This window comes from Sorghum bicolor, chromosome 3 (assembly GCF_000003195.3).
Source record: "Sorghum bicolor cultivar BTx623 chromosome 3, Sorghum_bicolor_NCBIv3, whole genome shotgun sequence".
In the NCBI taxonomy this organism is placed as follows: Eukaryota; Viridiplantae; Streptophyta; class Magnoliopsida; order Poales; family Poaceae; genus Sorghum; species Sorghum bicolor.
The window spans coordinates 31,870,932-31,887,785 of record NC_012872.2 but is presented as its reverse complement, the minus strand read 5'-3'; the positions used below and the strand labels follow the sequence as shown (position 1 = coordinate 31,887,785).

General features: G+C 45.4%; 1 protein-coding gene across 1 annotated transcript; it reads left to right on the top strand.

Moving 5' to 3' along the window:
• Positions 3,209-9,487, top strand: LOC8069574 (cell surface glycoprotein 1). Its single transcript, XM_021456195.1, has 4 exons — positions 3,209-3,499; positions 4,324-4,683; positions 4,771-4,920; positions 9,254-9,487. The coding sequence occupies exons 1-4, from the start codon at positions 3,209-3,211 to the stop codon at positions 9,485-9,487; spliced, it is 1,035 nt and encodes a 344-aa protein (XP_021311870.1).

Here is a 16,854-nt window from a genome sequence, read left to right as displayed (position 1 = left end):
ATGGCAAGCTTTGCCATCCAGCCGATGGAAAGCAGTGGCAAGATTTTAATGAGAACCATCAAGACTTTGCCAGCGAACCAAGAAATGTTAGGTTTGCACTGAGTACCGAAGGAATGAATCCATTTGCTGAGAGGAGCAGCAAGCACAGCACATGGTCGGTGATTCTCACCATCTACAACCTTCCTCCATGGTTGATGCAGAAGCGAAAATACCTTTTGCTAACCATACTTATCTCTGGACTAGTCCAACCTGGAGTTGACATGGATGTTTTCTTGGAGCCCTTAATGGAGGAGATGAAAATGTTATGGATACAAGGTGTTGAAATGATGGACGAGTATCACAAAGATTTATTCACACTAAGAGCAATTATTTTTGTTACGATCAATGATTACCCTGCTCTATTCACATTGTCAGGGCAAATCAAGGGAAAGCTGGTTGTGTGGTGTGCATAGATGGAACACATTACGTGTCCCTTAATGCATCTAAGAAAATAGTGTACATGAGGCATAGATGCTTCTTATCAAAAGGGCACAGGTACCGCCTGAAAAAGATGGATAAGTACTTCGACAATAATGATGAAAGGAACTCAGATGCACCATCAGGTAATAGCAAAGGCCAGAGATTTTTCAAAATAGTGAGCAACATCAACTTTGTGTTCGGAAAGAAGACAAAGGATGGAAAACCAAGAAAGGATGTCAAACCAACTCTAGGGACAACATTCAAGAAGTCCATTTTCTTCGAGTATTTGGCATACTGGAAAGAATTGGACATACGACACGCGATCGATGGTATGCACGACCAGAAGAATGTGTTCAAAAGCCTAATTGGCACATTGCTACATATCAAGACGAAGACAAAGGAAGGACTCAATTCACGCTTCGACATGGTACAGTTAGGTATAAAAAAGAGCTTCATCCTGTTCTTCAAGAAAATGGAAAGTACCATCTCCCAGTAGCAAGCTACAACCTCAACATAGATGAGAAACATGTGATGTGTGAGTGGTTGAAGAATTTGAAAGTCCCCTCTGGATTCTGCTCTAGTATACGGAGTATTGTGTTAATGAAAAACCTTACACTCACCAACTACACCTCACTTGATTGTCATGTAATGCTGACTACTTTCCTCCCTATTGCAATAAGGGCTATAAATCCAGTGTTCTTGAAGATGGCAGTCACACGATTATGCTATTTTTTCAAAAAGGTCACACAAAAGGTAATTGACCCTGATGAGTTAGAATCCCTTCATGAATTCGCTGTGGAGACAGTGTCACAGTTTGAAATGTGTTTTCCCCTATCATTCTTTGATACCATGGTGCACCTTGTGGTGCACTTGGTTCCACAAATACATGCATTGGGTCCCATGTACCTGCATGAAATGTGGATGTACGAGCGTTTTATGGCAATACTAAATGGCTATGTATCAACTCATGCTCGTCTTAAGGCATCCATGATAGAGGGGTACTGTACTGAAGAGGCAATTGAGTCCGGAGGACAATTCTGCAATAGTGTCCTAAAAGACCAGATCGCAATAGGTTTGCCTCCGTCAAGGCATGAGGGTAGGCTACATGGAAGTGGGAGGATTGGACGGAAATCATTCATCTCGCCAGATTATAATACAGTCCTTGAGGCACATCACAACATCTTACATCACCTCTCGATAATGGAGCATTTGCTCGATCAACACTTGAATGAGCTTCGAGAACATAATCCTAGGCAAATGAATGATTGGGTAATGAAGGAACACAAGAAACAATTGTACATATGGCTAAGGGAGCAGGATATTCCATCTGGGGAACAATTGAGGAACAAACCATCAAGGCTTTGGCATGTGGACCATCTCGCCAAGTGACAACATGGCAAACCTATGACATAAGTGAATTCACATTTCATACCAAATTCAAGGATAAAAAGAGCAAGACACAAAATAGTGGTGTTCGATGCGAGGCCATAGACAATGAAACTGGTGATATTATTACATACTTTGGCTTCATCGAGGACATATGGGAACTAGACTATGGTACATTTCAGATCCCCGTGTTTTGATGTCAATGGGTAGAAGATAAACATGTCACAGTGGATAATTATGGGGTCAGAGTTCTTGATCTAAGTAAGGTGGAATACAAAGATGACCCATGGATCCTTGATAACCGTGCTGCACAGGTGTTCTATGCAGAACAGATCCTTTCTAAGAATGAGAAGAAAACTACTGACAAGTTGAAGCATGTAGTTTTTCCAGAAAAGCAACAAGCAATCGGAGTTGATGGTGTATCAGATCTAGAGGATTTTAACCAGTTCAGCAACATGTCCCTCTTTGTGGACGACTATCCTGCTAAGATAAGAAATGTTGAGCGAAGCAACCCACAAAGTTCTTTGCTTTGGGTGCGCGCTAATGGACAAGGAAGAATAGTAACTAGCTAGATTATATTTGTCATTCATCATGTAAACTCTAGTCATAATGTAATCTCACTCAAATTTATGAAACTATATGTGAGATGTTTCGATTTAGAATTACACTTTCGTAACGCTTTGTTAAATGCAAAAAGGTGCTATATATGAGATGAGATCTTGAGGAGTGGAACAAACTTGCGTGTAGCCGTCTAGGGTTCCGAAATCAAAATAATTATGTTACAAATAAAGAATATAGAAAAATTATGTTACAAATAATGTAGAAACAATATAATCATATTATAATATCAATATACAAATAATATATAACACTGAAAAAAGAAATGTAGAAACAATATAATTATATTATAATATCAATACACAAATAATATATATAAACAACATAATTATGTTACAAATAATGTAGAAACAATATAATCATATTATAATATAAATATACAAATAATATATATAAACAACATAATTATATTACAAATAAAGAATATAGAAAAATTATGTTACAAATAATATATTAAACAACATAATTATGTTACAAATAAAGAATATAGAAAAATTATGTTAGGAAAATCATATTATAATATCAATATACAAATAATATATCACACTAAAAATAAAAAAAGAAATGTAGAAACAATATAAGAGAACTTAATTTGTACAGGCGGTTGGTATTGACCACCACCTATAGAAATGATTTCTACAGGCGGTGGTCAATGCCAACCGGCTATAGAAATGCCGCCCTTATATAGGTCGCACCCAGACCCAAAAATTTCTAAGTTCCGAAGGCGCCAGTTCAATTCAAACCTATGCCGTCAGGCTGCCCGATTTTCACCACCGCTGCCGTCGAGCTCGCCGCTCTGCCTCCGGTCTCCGCCACCGTTCCTCCATGCCCACCTGGTATGCCCACCCCCCTCTCTTCTCTAGTCTCTATGCCCACCGCCCCTCTCTTCTCCGGTCACGGCCACGCTGCAGCCGCCGCCGCCGCCCCGCCGCTGCCCCACCGCTGCCCCACGGCCTCCCCGTCGTCGCCGCCGCCACCGACCACCCCCACCTCCCCGTCCCCCACCCCCTCCCCTCCCATGCGCACCACCGAGAAGGTCCCCCACCCTCCCCTACGCAGCACAGGCACAGAACCCTCCCATGCGCGAGGTTGAAGAAGATCATGACGTGTGGGGCCCACACGTCAGTGACCAGATGATTTGTTTTTGGAAGGAAATTGGCTCATATTTGGAAAATCATAGTAAATGCTACAAAAATCGTAAAATAGCAAATATAGACTTTTTCTAATCCTTATGAAATTCTCTATGCAGTAGATCAATAATATTACATATTTTAGTTTGAAATTTTAGCTGTAAAAATAGATTTAGTTAGTTAGGTTTTAATTGCTTGTTGTATTTATCTTTTTCATAACTGTAGTAGTAGTGCTCAAATAAATATAAAATTATTGTGTTATGCTTTTCATGTGATATTGGAGGTCTGGTAATTGTTTCATGAATTTAGGAATAATAGATTAAGAGATATAAAAATAACAAATGCCCTATCTTATTCTTAATAGATTTGCATGTTTATATTCTTTACCTCAGTTAAGATGTGAATCTTGCCTTAAGGTAAATATATGAGTTGTAGTACATTTCATAAGCTTTCGCAAAAGCTAAACAACACAATTTTTGGTTAAGCACATTTGTAGTTATAGTATTTTAAAGAACAAAGTTGTTCACAATTTAGTAAGCTTTCTAGAAAAGATGTAGCAAATATTTACTTTTAATTGAAGTGTCTATGTATATACATGATGCTTATGCGAGTTTTGTGATGTAATTATTTATAAGTCAACTATTTATAAGTCAACGGTTGACAACTTAGAGTTTTATCTTCATTGTTCATACAATACTATATAACATTTCTGATAACATATATGCTTTAGAATCTTGCAATGACGACTTCTCCAAGTGAAAACACGGAGCAGGCACAAGGGTCTGGCCCTATGGAGCAAGCACCAGGGTCCAACCCCACGGTGCAAGAAAAAGGGTTAGACCGCATCGAGAAGGCACCAGGGTCTAGCCCCACCGTGCAAGAAAAAGGGTCCGACCGCACGGAGCAAGAAAAAAGGCCCGAGCACACAGAGAAGGAACAAGGGTCCCACAACACGGAGCAGGCAGAAGGGTCACGTGAGTCAACTCCTTCGTATGAGACCTCGGTAAGCGACATTCCTGATCCTCACATAGAGAGGAACGCCCGTCGTGAGTACGCACGTGACCCTGATTACAACCTAGAGATAGAAGAGGTGAATTACTCATTCATAATTATATGTTTCTATACTTTTATGTGCCTCGGTATTTGTGAAGAATAATACATGTCTTTATATGAATAGGAGGTGCTATTTCAATTGAAAGAAATGGAGGAAATCCTATCCCAAGAAGAAGTTGCACATGAAAGTGCACCTGAGCCGACGACGGAGACGACCACCGAGACCGGGAACAAAAGGAAACGAGGTGAAAGAGGATTGAATCAGTTCCCAAAAGTAACCTATAGAGTTATAGATGTCAGTGCGACAGGACAGCCCTTAGCTCGAGAGGAGACCTTACCTAAGTAGCGTAATGCACTCGGTTTCTTAGTTAGGGACCATCTTGACATCACAGTCACAGAGTGGAAAAATGTGGACAAAAATGAGATCACAAGAATGTGGAACAGGTTGCTTACAAGGTTTGTTTACCTTAGGGTTCAGAAGACATCATAAAAGAGCACACATTGAAGTAGTGGGGAACCATGTTTAGGAATTACAAGTCCGAGTTGAATTCTAAGTGGGCAAAGAAAGGGTTGGACCCGACAAAAAGCTATAAAATCACGGTTGGTCAGTGGCGGTGTTTCTAGAGCAGAGGAGTTCTGATGACTTCAAAGCTTTGAGCGAATTCAAATCTGAGCTCGCAAAAAGGAACAAGTACCACCACCACCTAGGCACTGGTGGTTACCAGCGCAAGCTTGCCCAATGGGAGCAAGAGGATGAAGCGCGGAGGGCTAAGGGTCTGCCAGCGCTCCCTGACCAACTTGGTCGCAGGGCCTCGAGGTGGATTCATGCTCGTGTACCAGCAAAGGAAGCCAAGTCTGGGTTATCATTTTCTGACCCAATGGTCAAAGAGGCAACGAAGAATATTTTCGCGGTGGCAGCTAAGCAGCAAGCGGGCGAATTTAAGCCACAAAGGGAGAAGGATGTTCTTACTGTTGCTCTAGGTAACCCAGAGCATCCTGGTTGTGTACGAGGTACCTCATCCAAGGAAGGATGGAAAGAAGGATTAGGACCAGAGTGGAAGGAATGTATAGAAAACGCGATCGTTACAAGGAAGAATTGTCTAATTTTTTTAAGGAGGAAGCTAAGAAAGAAGTCGAACAGGTGATGAATAAAATGCTCTCCGATCCTCCTCCTGAGTTGATGCAGCGATTGGTGTCTGCAATGTCTAGCCAATTGAGTGGTCAGCCTCGCCAGATGCAGCTAGTGGTTGCCCCGACAACATCACAACAGGCTCCAGTTGTCCCAAGTAGTGTCGCATCTACTGGAAACAAGGACCGCTATCCAGTTGACGAGATTGAAAGTCCTATTCGTTGCTCCCTAGTCATAAGGTACGGTCTTAACAATAATCGTACAAGGGAAGTAGCCACAGGACTTGCAATCCCGGGGCGCCAGTTTCATGGTAGCGAAATTCCAGAGGTGTACTGTAGGGTGGAAGTGCTGATAATTATCCAAGGATATGAGGATGACATGCTAGACATTCCTGGTCCTGAGGGTATTGAGAAGCTAGGACAAGCTATCAAGAATTTCATTCTTTGGCCTCGACGGGACGTCCTGTTGTCTGAGCTACCACAACCTTCATCCCGATAAGTACCACTGACTCAGGAGTCGTCCCTTCCAGATGTTGGTGGTACCATATCTCTTCCGAGTCCACCACCCTCTCCGATCTTCGCTCCACCATCCTCACCTATAATGCCTCAACCACCATCCCCACCACCATCACCTGAACCACAACCTTCGCCAGCACCACCAGAATCTTCCACACCACCACCACCCAAAAATGTCGAGACACCACCACAACCAACCAAAGATGACGAGACGACACCACCACCACCACCAAAAAAGTTAAAATTTTCGGTGCCCAAATTGATTTTCCCATACGAGCCAAAGAAGAGGAAGTCTGCTGGTACCGCCCTATTTTTGTCAAGAATTGCAATGAGCCGCACGACAAAATTAGTTGACTTGGCTGAGCACGAGAAGGCAGCGAAGAAGTCTGAACCAGCTTTTGTAAATATTAGGCCACCCACTAAAGATGATTATAAATATGTCCCTAAGAAATATGAGCTGAGTAGGCCTCTACTCACTTGGGATAAACTTAAAAAGGTCCCAGGTGGTGTAAAAAGGTTCCATGACTGGTATATGAGAGCATCTTCTGTTCACATCGACACGATCAGTGTAGATATACCAGCAGAGCCATTTAATAGTGATCGTACAAGAGCAATTGTGACCTTCGAAGACATGTGGTTAATGATGAACCTACAAAGGCTCGACGTGCAGCTCATAACTGTGTTTGCATTGTAAGTGTCACTCATACAATGCTTTAAATTTCTGAGTTATTATTTGTGAGTTATATTGAATTTTAATACTAACATATAAGTGCACATTGCAAAATGCAATATGAACAGCAACAGATGCGGTACGGTCCGGATCCAAGTACTAATGCCAATAAAAGGGTCGCGTATATGAGCCCAATGAGGATATGTGAGGACAAGCACACTTTCAGGATCGGAAAAGATCATGACTCCTTAAAAGGTTTGGATCCAAAAGAGCAGGAGGATGAAATAAAGAAAAGGGAAAAGAAACAAATAGCTAGTTACGGCCTCTACCTAGCCATGACAATGCTAGAGTTTCAAGACAGGGAATTAATATTCGCACCATGTCACTTTTGGTAAGTGTTAGTTTGCATGCATCGTATTAATAGTTAAAATGCGCACTTTGATCACAAAGTTTATTCTCTCAGGGACCACTGGATCTGCTTAATGATTAATCCCAAGCATGGACGCGTGCATGTCCTAGACTCCGCAGACTATGAACCAGCAACTTATGCATCATTCATTTCTCTCTTAGAACGGTAAGCTAAGTAAAATATGCATACAGAATTTTATAACAGTTTGACAATAACTTGCAGAATGTTTTTGATATCATAGGGCCTATAGGTTTTATAAGATTAAAGGGGGAAAGTGCGAGTCAGGAATACCGGGGCAGCCTTTGAGGTTCTTTTATAAGTGGCCAGTACGTATGAAAGTTTACCAAGTTATTCTCGCTAGCTATATACATAGAATACGCATCATGTTGCAACTCACAAATATGCTATTTTTCTTTATATAGTGTCACAAGCAACCACTAGGATCGGTCCACTGTGGATTCTACGTATGTGAGTTCATGAGAGAGGGCACAAGATATATGACTAACCCTTATAATGTAATTAATGGTCTAAGTAATTCAGGTTGTTAATTATGTATTATGAACATTAAATATATGATGTTTTCTAACTTCCTATGCAGCAAAAAGACTTTGAAAAGGCAAAGAGCATGAGTGAAGCCACTTTATACAACATAGTTGAGGACCTCTACAAATTCATGTTGCGAGAAGTCATTCCCAGTGAAGGGAAATATCACGATCGGACCAGCGCCCTAGCAAAGCCTAAATACGGAGCGCTAAGGGAGATTAGTAGGCTAAAGCTAACTCGATCCGGTTATTAGAGTAGAGGTTTCAGAGGTGAAACCTCTGATGCATGTAACAAAAAAATGATGTGTGATCATGTTTGTAATTAATGTAACCTTATGTATAAAGTAACAATATATATAAATGAATTGCATGCTGCAATGGTTGACATGATCTCTAGGCTTTAGTAGTTTGAATATTATGTGTATATATATATATATGTATGTTGTATGTACATATTAAAATATAAAATGAAAAATAGGTTCTGGTGGGAAAAATTGGAAATGGGCAGGAGATTTAAGAATTTTAACACAGGCGGTTACATAATGAGAACCGCCTGTAGAAAGTTCATTTCTACAAGTGGTGTGCTTAGCTGAACCGCCTGTAGAAAGTTCATTTCTACAGGAAGGTGGCATAACTGAACCGTCTGTAGAAATCTATTTCTATAGGCGGTTCTTAGTTACCCGCCTGTGGAAAATCTTGATTTCCACAGGCACCCAGCGCAGGCGGTTCTCCAATCCACCTGTGAAAAGGGGTTGGGAACCGCCTGTATAGTGGTTTTGTGTACTAGTGTGCGTCACCTTATTTTGGGCTGATGGCCCATGTATCAAGTTGGGTCTATTAGGGACATGTCCTAGGGTTAAACCATGACCCTAGACCTCCTTTGGTCGTCCTTTAGGGTACTTAAGGTCCCTACAGCTACCGCCACACAGTTGGATTTTGATTAGATCAAGTTTAGCCTTTGCTAATTGCTTGCCAACGCGCGTGCTGATCCAGCCACCCGTCTTCTTATTTTCGAAACCCCACTTCATTGGAGATTGAGTTTGAAACCTTTGTTTACATCTAGTAATTCAGTACTTGTTCTACTTGTTCTTGCTGGTTCTTTGATTGCTTGCAGGGCGAGTGCCCTAGTGGCTTGTTGTCGCGCTCCACAAGATCGTGACAGCCATTGGAGGTGGTGTATCGGTTGCTAAGGCATGGCCTTGGAGAGCTGTAGTCAGACCGTGAACATCAACTCCTTTCACTAATCGAGTTACCCAGCATCTCTCATCGAAAGATTGGCCAAAAACCCTAGCGGGTTCTTATCATGAAGCTGCACACAGAGGGGCTTGATAATGACTTGTAGGTGACGCATGAAAAGCTAGGGCAATTGGAGGCCACGCAGATTGCCACTAATGACAAGCTTACAAAGGTGGAGGCAGCTGTTGCTAGTGTGGATAAAAGTCTTGCTGCGCTTCTCAAGCGTTTTGATAATTTCCACACAATGGATAAAGAGAAGCATAAGGACGAAAACAAGGAGGAAGAACGAGTGGACAATAAGTATGATGATGATTATACTGCTTGTCGACAGTATCAGTAAGGGGTACCCTAACTGATGCACATAACGAGAGTGCCCGTACGTAAATCGAGGTCCCCGACTCGACGCCCCCCAGTCGCATACGCGAGTATCGACGTCGCAGCCTCGAACACGGAAAGGGCGTCGTGCGAACTAGCCGGGGCTCGACCAAGGGGCGACCGTCGAATACGGAAATAGGCTCGTACGAATCGAAAGGCCTCGAGCGCAAGGACGCTGCCCGCCACCTGGCATTTAATGCGCCAGCCGCGTTCTCACCTAACCCGTCAGTCACGGGAAGCGTGATAAGGGAACAAGCACCCGTCCCATCGTTCTTTTTTGCAGCCTTGCCCACCAAACGGGTCAGAACACGCCAGGGTGCAGCGAGGTGGTCAGAACGTCCCGTCAAGACCCCCTCGAGACGTCCAAGGTCAGCGCCCTGCTTAGCAAGGCTTTGTACGACACCTGACCCTCGAGCAGGCGTGCGCCTTCTAGGAGAAGGGTCAGGCGACGAGTGGCGGCACCTCAACCACTCTGACGCAGCTGCAACCATGACGTACAAGCGTACAACGGATAAACCGGTCCAGACGGCGTGCAAGAGCAGGATTCAGGGGCACGCGTGACCATCATCAAGGTACCAAGACAACACGGTTTGAGGCCACGCCGATACGGAGGCCTCGAGTAGGTCAGCGCGCCACACCCCTATCGACCCCTACTCTGTCACCTATGCGTGTAACCTAGGCCTCCCCTTGGGACTATAAAAGGGGAAGCTCAGGAGCGGATACACAAGACGACACATACGTAGAAGAGCAACCATACCCATTCTTCATCCATACTGGCTTGTATTCACCCCTGTACAAGCACTTAGGTGCAAGATAATATAAACATCCCCCCCACTGGACGTAGGGCCTTCTCTTGCCCGAACCAGGATAAATCTTTGTGTCTTTTCTTGCATCATCATCTGGAAAGGAGAGCACGCACACAAGTTTTACTCGTTGGTGTGACCCCCCGGAGGGAAAACACCAACAGTTGGCGCGCCAGGTAGGGGTCCTACGTGTTTTTCACCGATTTCCCATCTCTTTCCAGATGGCCACTCTCGCTTCACCGATTCTGCACTCCAGGGTGACTTGGTTCGGGAGCCTCGAGTTCATGTCTACCGGTTTCGGCTATGACATGATCCTGCTCGCGGTCAAAGGACCGGGAGGAGCTCGCGTTGCGCCCGCACGATTGAGGGCTCCGAGACGGCCTTGCCACCATGCCCCCCCGCCCAAGAAGAGGCGTGGACAGCGCCACCATCACTCATCTGCCTCCTCACGGTCACCGGCTCGTGCCAGGCGGGAGGTGACACAGGAGCCGACAGCCCTGCGCGCCGAAGCCACGGGTATGACGGTTCGACGTCATGAGGATCGCGCGACGACGTTAGGAGACGATGTGCCTTGCGCACACTCGTCCTCCATGACACTGCTACCACACAGGCTGTTCACCCCAAGAAGAGCGCTACCGCTCGGCCTGGACAACGCCGCGGCATCGCTTGCCAGGATGATATGTCCGAACGCTCAGACGTACGTGGAGCGACCAATGGTCCTCCCGCGTGACGTTGGAGCGCGGTAGCAAGCCGCCGAGTTACCAGATTTCTCCCAGGTGCGAGGCCTCCAATGCCTAGGACCTAGGCGATACACGATCACCTCACTCAGGCAACGGCTGCTGGAGGAGGGACGTGGATGCTTCTACACCGCCAAGCCGGACTCCGACTCTGAGTCCGACAGCTACGACCCTACTAGGGAATGCTTCAACATCGACGGGGATGTGGAAACCACTGACGAAACACAGGACGCCGTCACCGGTGGTCGAGCTCCCATAGTAAGGGAGGACCCAGGACGCCTGGGAACGATGGTCAGGTCGACCCCCAGCCGCAAGAAGACAAAGCCGCGCAACTTGCGCAGTTACGGGAGCTCAAAGCAAAACTCGATGAAGATCACGAGCGCCTTGTCCTGCTCGAGCAAATCCTCGAGTAGGACCAACCATGCCCACCTGGCGGAGGTGCCCGCAGACGGGCTCGAGAAGTACATCGACAGATCGTCGAGGACGGGGAGCTAGAACAACCCGTCAGCCGCTTCCCCCGAGCAGGCCAGAACGTCGTGGCAGCGACAATGCTGCTACGAAACATGCCTGAGCCCTCGAACTCCCAAGCACGGCGAATTCAAGACGAGGTGCAGACTCTACTTCAGGTAGTGGCAGTTCAGCAGGCCGAGAACTCAGCTTCTCGACATCGAGGAGCAACCACGGAGAGGCGTGACGAGCCAATCAAAAATGAAAAGGAGGTGTTAGTCCATCAGCAACCACCTCCTCGAGGAAAGACGACGGTGCCGGTCCAAAACCACCCTGTCAGCAATCAACGGTGACACGACGCAAGACACGACATTAACGAGTATCGTCGTCGCCGACATGGGGACGCAGAGGAGCGCGGATACTGCGCCCATCGCGGCGGGCGATACGACAGCGACGAGGACCGGATGGCCCCGGAACCACCGAGCCCTCATGTGTTCAGCAGAGCAATCCGCAGCACGCCGCTGCATAGCCCGTTCTGACCCCCGACTAGCATTGCTAAGTACAACGGCGAAACCAAGCCAGAGCTGTGGCTGGTGGACTTCCAGTTAGCCTGTCAGTTGGGAGGCGCTCGAGGGGACGATCGAGCCATCATCCAACAGCTACCTCTTTTTCTCTCTGACACCGCCCGCAGATGGCTCGAGGAGCTCCCAGCCAACCAGATCCACGACTGGACCGACTTGGTCAGAGTGTTTGAAGGAAACTTCAAAGGGACCTACATACAGCCCGGCAACTCGTAGGATCTCAGCAAGTGCAAGCAGAAGTCAGGAGAAACTCTCCGTGAGTACGCTCGACGCATCTCAAAGCAGCCCACCGAACTGCCGCACATCCCAGACCACGACGTCATCGTAGCCTTTGTCTCGGGCACCACCAGCCGAGATTTGGTGCGAGAATTGGGACGGAATCGCCCCCAGACCGTCGACGAGCTGATGGACATAGTGGCGAACTACGCCGCAGGCGAGGAAGCAGTCAGCGCTTTCTTCAGCTACGAAAGAGGCAAAGGCAAGTCTCCGGCCGACGACGACGAGGGCCCTAGTCGAGGACCCAAGAAGAACAAGAATAACAAGAAAGCACAGCCGTTCCAACGGGAGGCTCTCGACGACGACCTCGTCGCCGCTTTGGATCGTAAAAGACCTCGAGGGCCCCCTGAGGGAGCCATCTTTGACAAGATGCTGAAGGAGCCCTACCCTTACCATAAGGGTGGGGCGAACCACAAGCTTGAAGACTGCCACATGCTGAAAAGACACTTCGACGGCCTAGGGCTTAAGAAGGACGACCAAAAGAAAGAAAAGGGTGGCGACAAGGTGGAGGACAAAGAAGACGAGGGTTTCCTAGCCGTCCACGACTGCTACATGATTTACGGCGGACCCTCGACGCAGCTAACTGCAAGGCAGCGCAAAAGGGAACATCGTGAGGTCTTTCTGGCAAGGATGGCGGTGCCCCAGTACCTCAACTGGTCAAACACCCCCATCACCTTCAATCGAGATGACCATCCCGACAAGGTAGTCGCCCCAGGCGTCTACCCACTCGTCGTCGACCCCATCATCATCAACACCAGACTCTCGAAGGTGCTGATGGATGGCGGCAGCAGCCTAAACATCATCTACCTCGAGACCCTCGACATTCTCGGCATCGAGAGGGCACAACTCCAACCAAGCGCGGGCGGATTCCATGGTGTCGTACCAGGAAAGAAGGCGCTGCCAATAGGTCGAATCGACCTACCGGTCTGTTTTGGCACGGCGGCCAACTTTAGGAAGGAGGTTCTTACCTTTGAAGTGGTAGGATTCCGGGGCACGTACCACGCCATCATCGGGCGCTCGGGCTATGCCAAATTCATGACTATACCCAACTACACCTACCTGAAGCTGAAGATGCCCGGGCCCAAGGGGGTCATCACCGTCAGCTCCTCCTATGAGCACGCGTACGAATGTGACGTCGAGTGCGTCGAGTATGGAGAAGCTATCGAGAACTCCACCGAGCTCACCTCGAAGCTCAAGGCCTTGGCCACAGAGGCCCTAGAGCCCAAGTGTCACGCGGGCAGCTTCGAGCCGGCAGAAGGAACGAAGAAGATCCCGCTCAACCCCAATGGCTGCGACGGCAAGGTGCTGACAATCGGCGCCGACCTCGACCCCAAATAGGAAGCCGTGCTCGTCGACTTTCTCCGTGCAAACGCCGACATGTTTGCATGGAGTCCCTCGGACATGCCAGGCATACCGATGGAAGTCGCCGACCACTCTTTGGAAATTCGAGCCGGTTCCAAGCCAGTGAAACAACGGTTGCGTCGCTTCGACGAGGAGAAACACAAGATCATTGGTGAGGAGATCCACAAGCTTTTGACGGCCGAATTCGTCAAGGAGGTTCACCATCCCGACTGGTTAGCAAACCCTATACTAGTTAAGAAAAATAATGGGAAAATGAGGATGTGTGTCGATTATACAAGTTTAAATAAAGCATGTCTAAAAGTTCCTTTTCCATTACCATGTATCAATCAAATTGTTGATTCTACCGCGGGATGTGAGACCCTTTCTTTCCTTGATGCATACTCTGGTTACCATCAAATAAAAATGAAAGAATCCAACCAGCTCGCGACGTCTTTCATTACGCCTTTTGGGATGTACTGCTATGTGACCATGCCGTTCGGGCTTCGAAATGCTGGGGCGACATACCAGCGATCCATGCTCCACATATTTGGCAAGCATATAGGGTCAACGGTCGAGGCATACGTCGACAACATCGTCGTCAAGTCAAAGAAACGAGGAGACCTGATTCAGGACCTCGAGATCACTTTCAGTGGCCTACGCGCCAACAAGATCAAGCTCAACCCCGAAAAGTGCGTCTTCGGCGTACTGTTGGGTATTCTTAACATCATTACCAAAAGTAGACTAAGTTCTCTAAATCTAGTAATGGTGCCAAAAAATGCCAAACCTATCCCTCACACCACTTAAGCCAAGTTGTCATCCCCAACATGACATGAGAGACGCGGTATTGAAATATGCAATTGCTCTTCTAAAGAAATAATGAATGAGATCTGCAAGCGCACAGATCAATACCGATGTAGCATTTTAACCGGGAAGTATTCCAGGTATCGTTATTTATGTTTTTACCACTGGGAAGGGATTAACAATCATCAATATTGATTACAGAATAGAATATGAGATTGAGTATCTATCGTTGCATGTATAATTGAGAACATTTATCTAACTCTTCATACAAGGATAAGTGTCACATAAAAGATATATGAAATAATGAATAGTGACAAAGATAATTAATCTGGTCTAGCCACATAATAAATATGATAAGCACCTCAATTAGATACTCTAGAAAGTCATTAGCATGGTATTAGAATGAACTACAAGAATATTCCCTAAGTTATTCTTAACTATATAGTCTAGCATATCATAGTTAGTGCAAGCATACTTAGCAATCATTGCGAGACAAGACTATGCCCATGCATAGTGATATTAGCAAGGTAAATGAGAAACATAGCAATCACTCCCCTGTAATAATATTGCTCTGCCAGCCCAATACACGAGAGGGGGACTATATAAGAATCAATGAAGTTGTCACTATCACGAACCACCCCACGATCTGGCATATTAGGTACAATCGTAGATAAATACGGTATAAGCACCACGCCTACACAATATCTGTCATTTACCCATGGATCCAATGGATAAACGCTATACGATCCTAAGCATCTATATAAATCCAATCTAACTAAGCCAAGTACATAACTATGATAAACTAAGAACAATATAATCTTGAATATAAGCAAGTAGAACAAAGTCATAAGCAATATATTGAAGTAGAACAAAGTCATATTCATAATATTGAAGAACAAAGATAATTAGAAAGTAATTAAAAGCACAATTAGAGAATTACCAAGAATCCTCTTGATAGATCCGGAAACCAATCGAAGATTGACTCCTTCTAGCTCTAATCCTATGTAGCTATGCTAATCTAGATATCTAATTGATGTGGTGGCTCTAAGCTTGATCAGAGGGTTCTTCTCCCTTGAAGAACAATGAATTAGGGTTGAGAGGCTCTCTCCTCCAGGGGCCAGGGGGTCTGGTTTTATAGTCCCTTCAAGTGAATATGGGCCGTTGGATCAAACCGACATAGATTGTATGGTTTAGATTTATCCTTTAGGTCGGTGGAGATCTCCCACGAAGCAGAGTCCTGATTGGACTTAGGGAGGGGGCGGGCGCCTAGGGGAACAGGGCGAGCGCCGTGCCTCTGGCCCCGTTTCGCCTCCGCTTCGGTCTCGTGGCTTCTGGAGTCTTCTAGATGTAAGATAATTGCGCGGCACGTTAATATCTCTATGTAATCTCGACGTGTGGGCCTTTCTTCCGTATTTCCCGATAACCCCCTGTAGAAATAGACAAACACCAAAACTCATGGAATTCTGTCAGATAAAACCCTAAGTCTAGATGTTGATTCCATTTGGATCCTTTTCTTTGTTTATTTGATAATTAAATTTGATACTTAAGGACCGTCAACAAACTCTCCCAAGCTTACCTCTTGCTCGTCCCTGAGCAAAGATAGACTCAGCTATGGATCATAAGTTGTTGCAATATCTTTAAAAATTGACGGTACTCATGCTTTTTAAATAAGATCTCATCTCTAAGTTAGAGTAAACTGTCAAGACTTAAAACTTACTTACTTTACCTTCATGGGACTTGTAACCGTCACTTCTCTCTTGAGTAGTTAAAAGATAGAACAGTCTAGTCAAGTGCCATGTCTCTTATTCTTGATCAGCTATAGCTCTGAAGTTTTTGCAGATTTTCAAATAAAACTCAGAGATTCCTTGTATGATTCTCTCAAATCTCTCTTTTGTGGTATTTCTGGATCCTTACCAAGGTAGTGATGGTATATGCCTTCTCTCAAGATATGTAGTATTTGTGGTATGAAGCATAGTGACATTGTCTTCTCTCTCACCCTACTCTAATAAGGCTTTAATATCTGGAGCTCATAGGTGGGAGATAAAATATACATACTTACAAGACATGTATTGCATAGTCAAACCATAGATCCAAAGAAACAAATCAATAAGCCAAATCAAGATGTGCATGTGTGGCGAATGAATGGTGTATGGCGATGATGGTGATAACCATGGTGAAAACAATGGTGATGGAAGTCTAATTCTACTTTTGCTCTTTTGAGGGGATACATACCTTTCTTGCTTTTTGAAACTTTGTGAGGAGAATGAGATGCTCTATATTTTTTTTCTTTTCTCTCAGGTGGGTATCTTGTACCCCTAATTCTACTGTCGGACACTTGTCCATTTT

Excerpts from the sequence above, each read along its gene's own strand:
- LOC8069574 (XM_021456195.1), top strand. The coding sequence starts at position 3,209 with ATGCCGTCAGGCTGCCCGATTTTCACCACCGCTGCCGTCGAGCTCGCC. Across the intron at positions 4,684-4,770 it reads ACAACCTAGAGATAGAAGAG|GAGGTGCTATTTCAATTGAA; the intron begins GTGAATTACTCA and ends TTATATGAATAG. Across the intron at positions 4,921-9,253 it reads GATTGAATCAGTTCCCAAAA|GTGACGCATGAAAAGCTAGG; the intron begins GTAACCTATAGA and ends AATGACTTGTAG.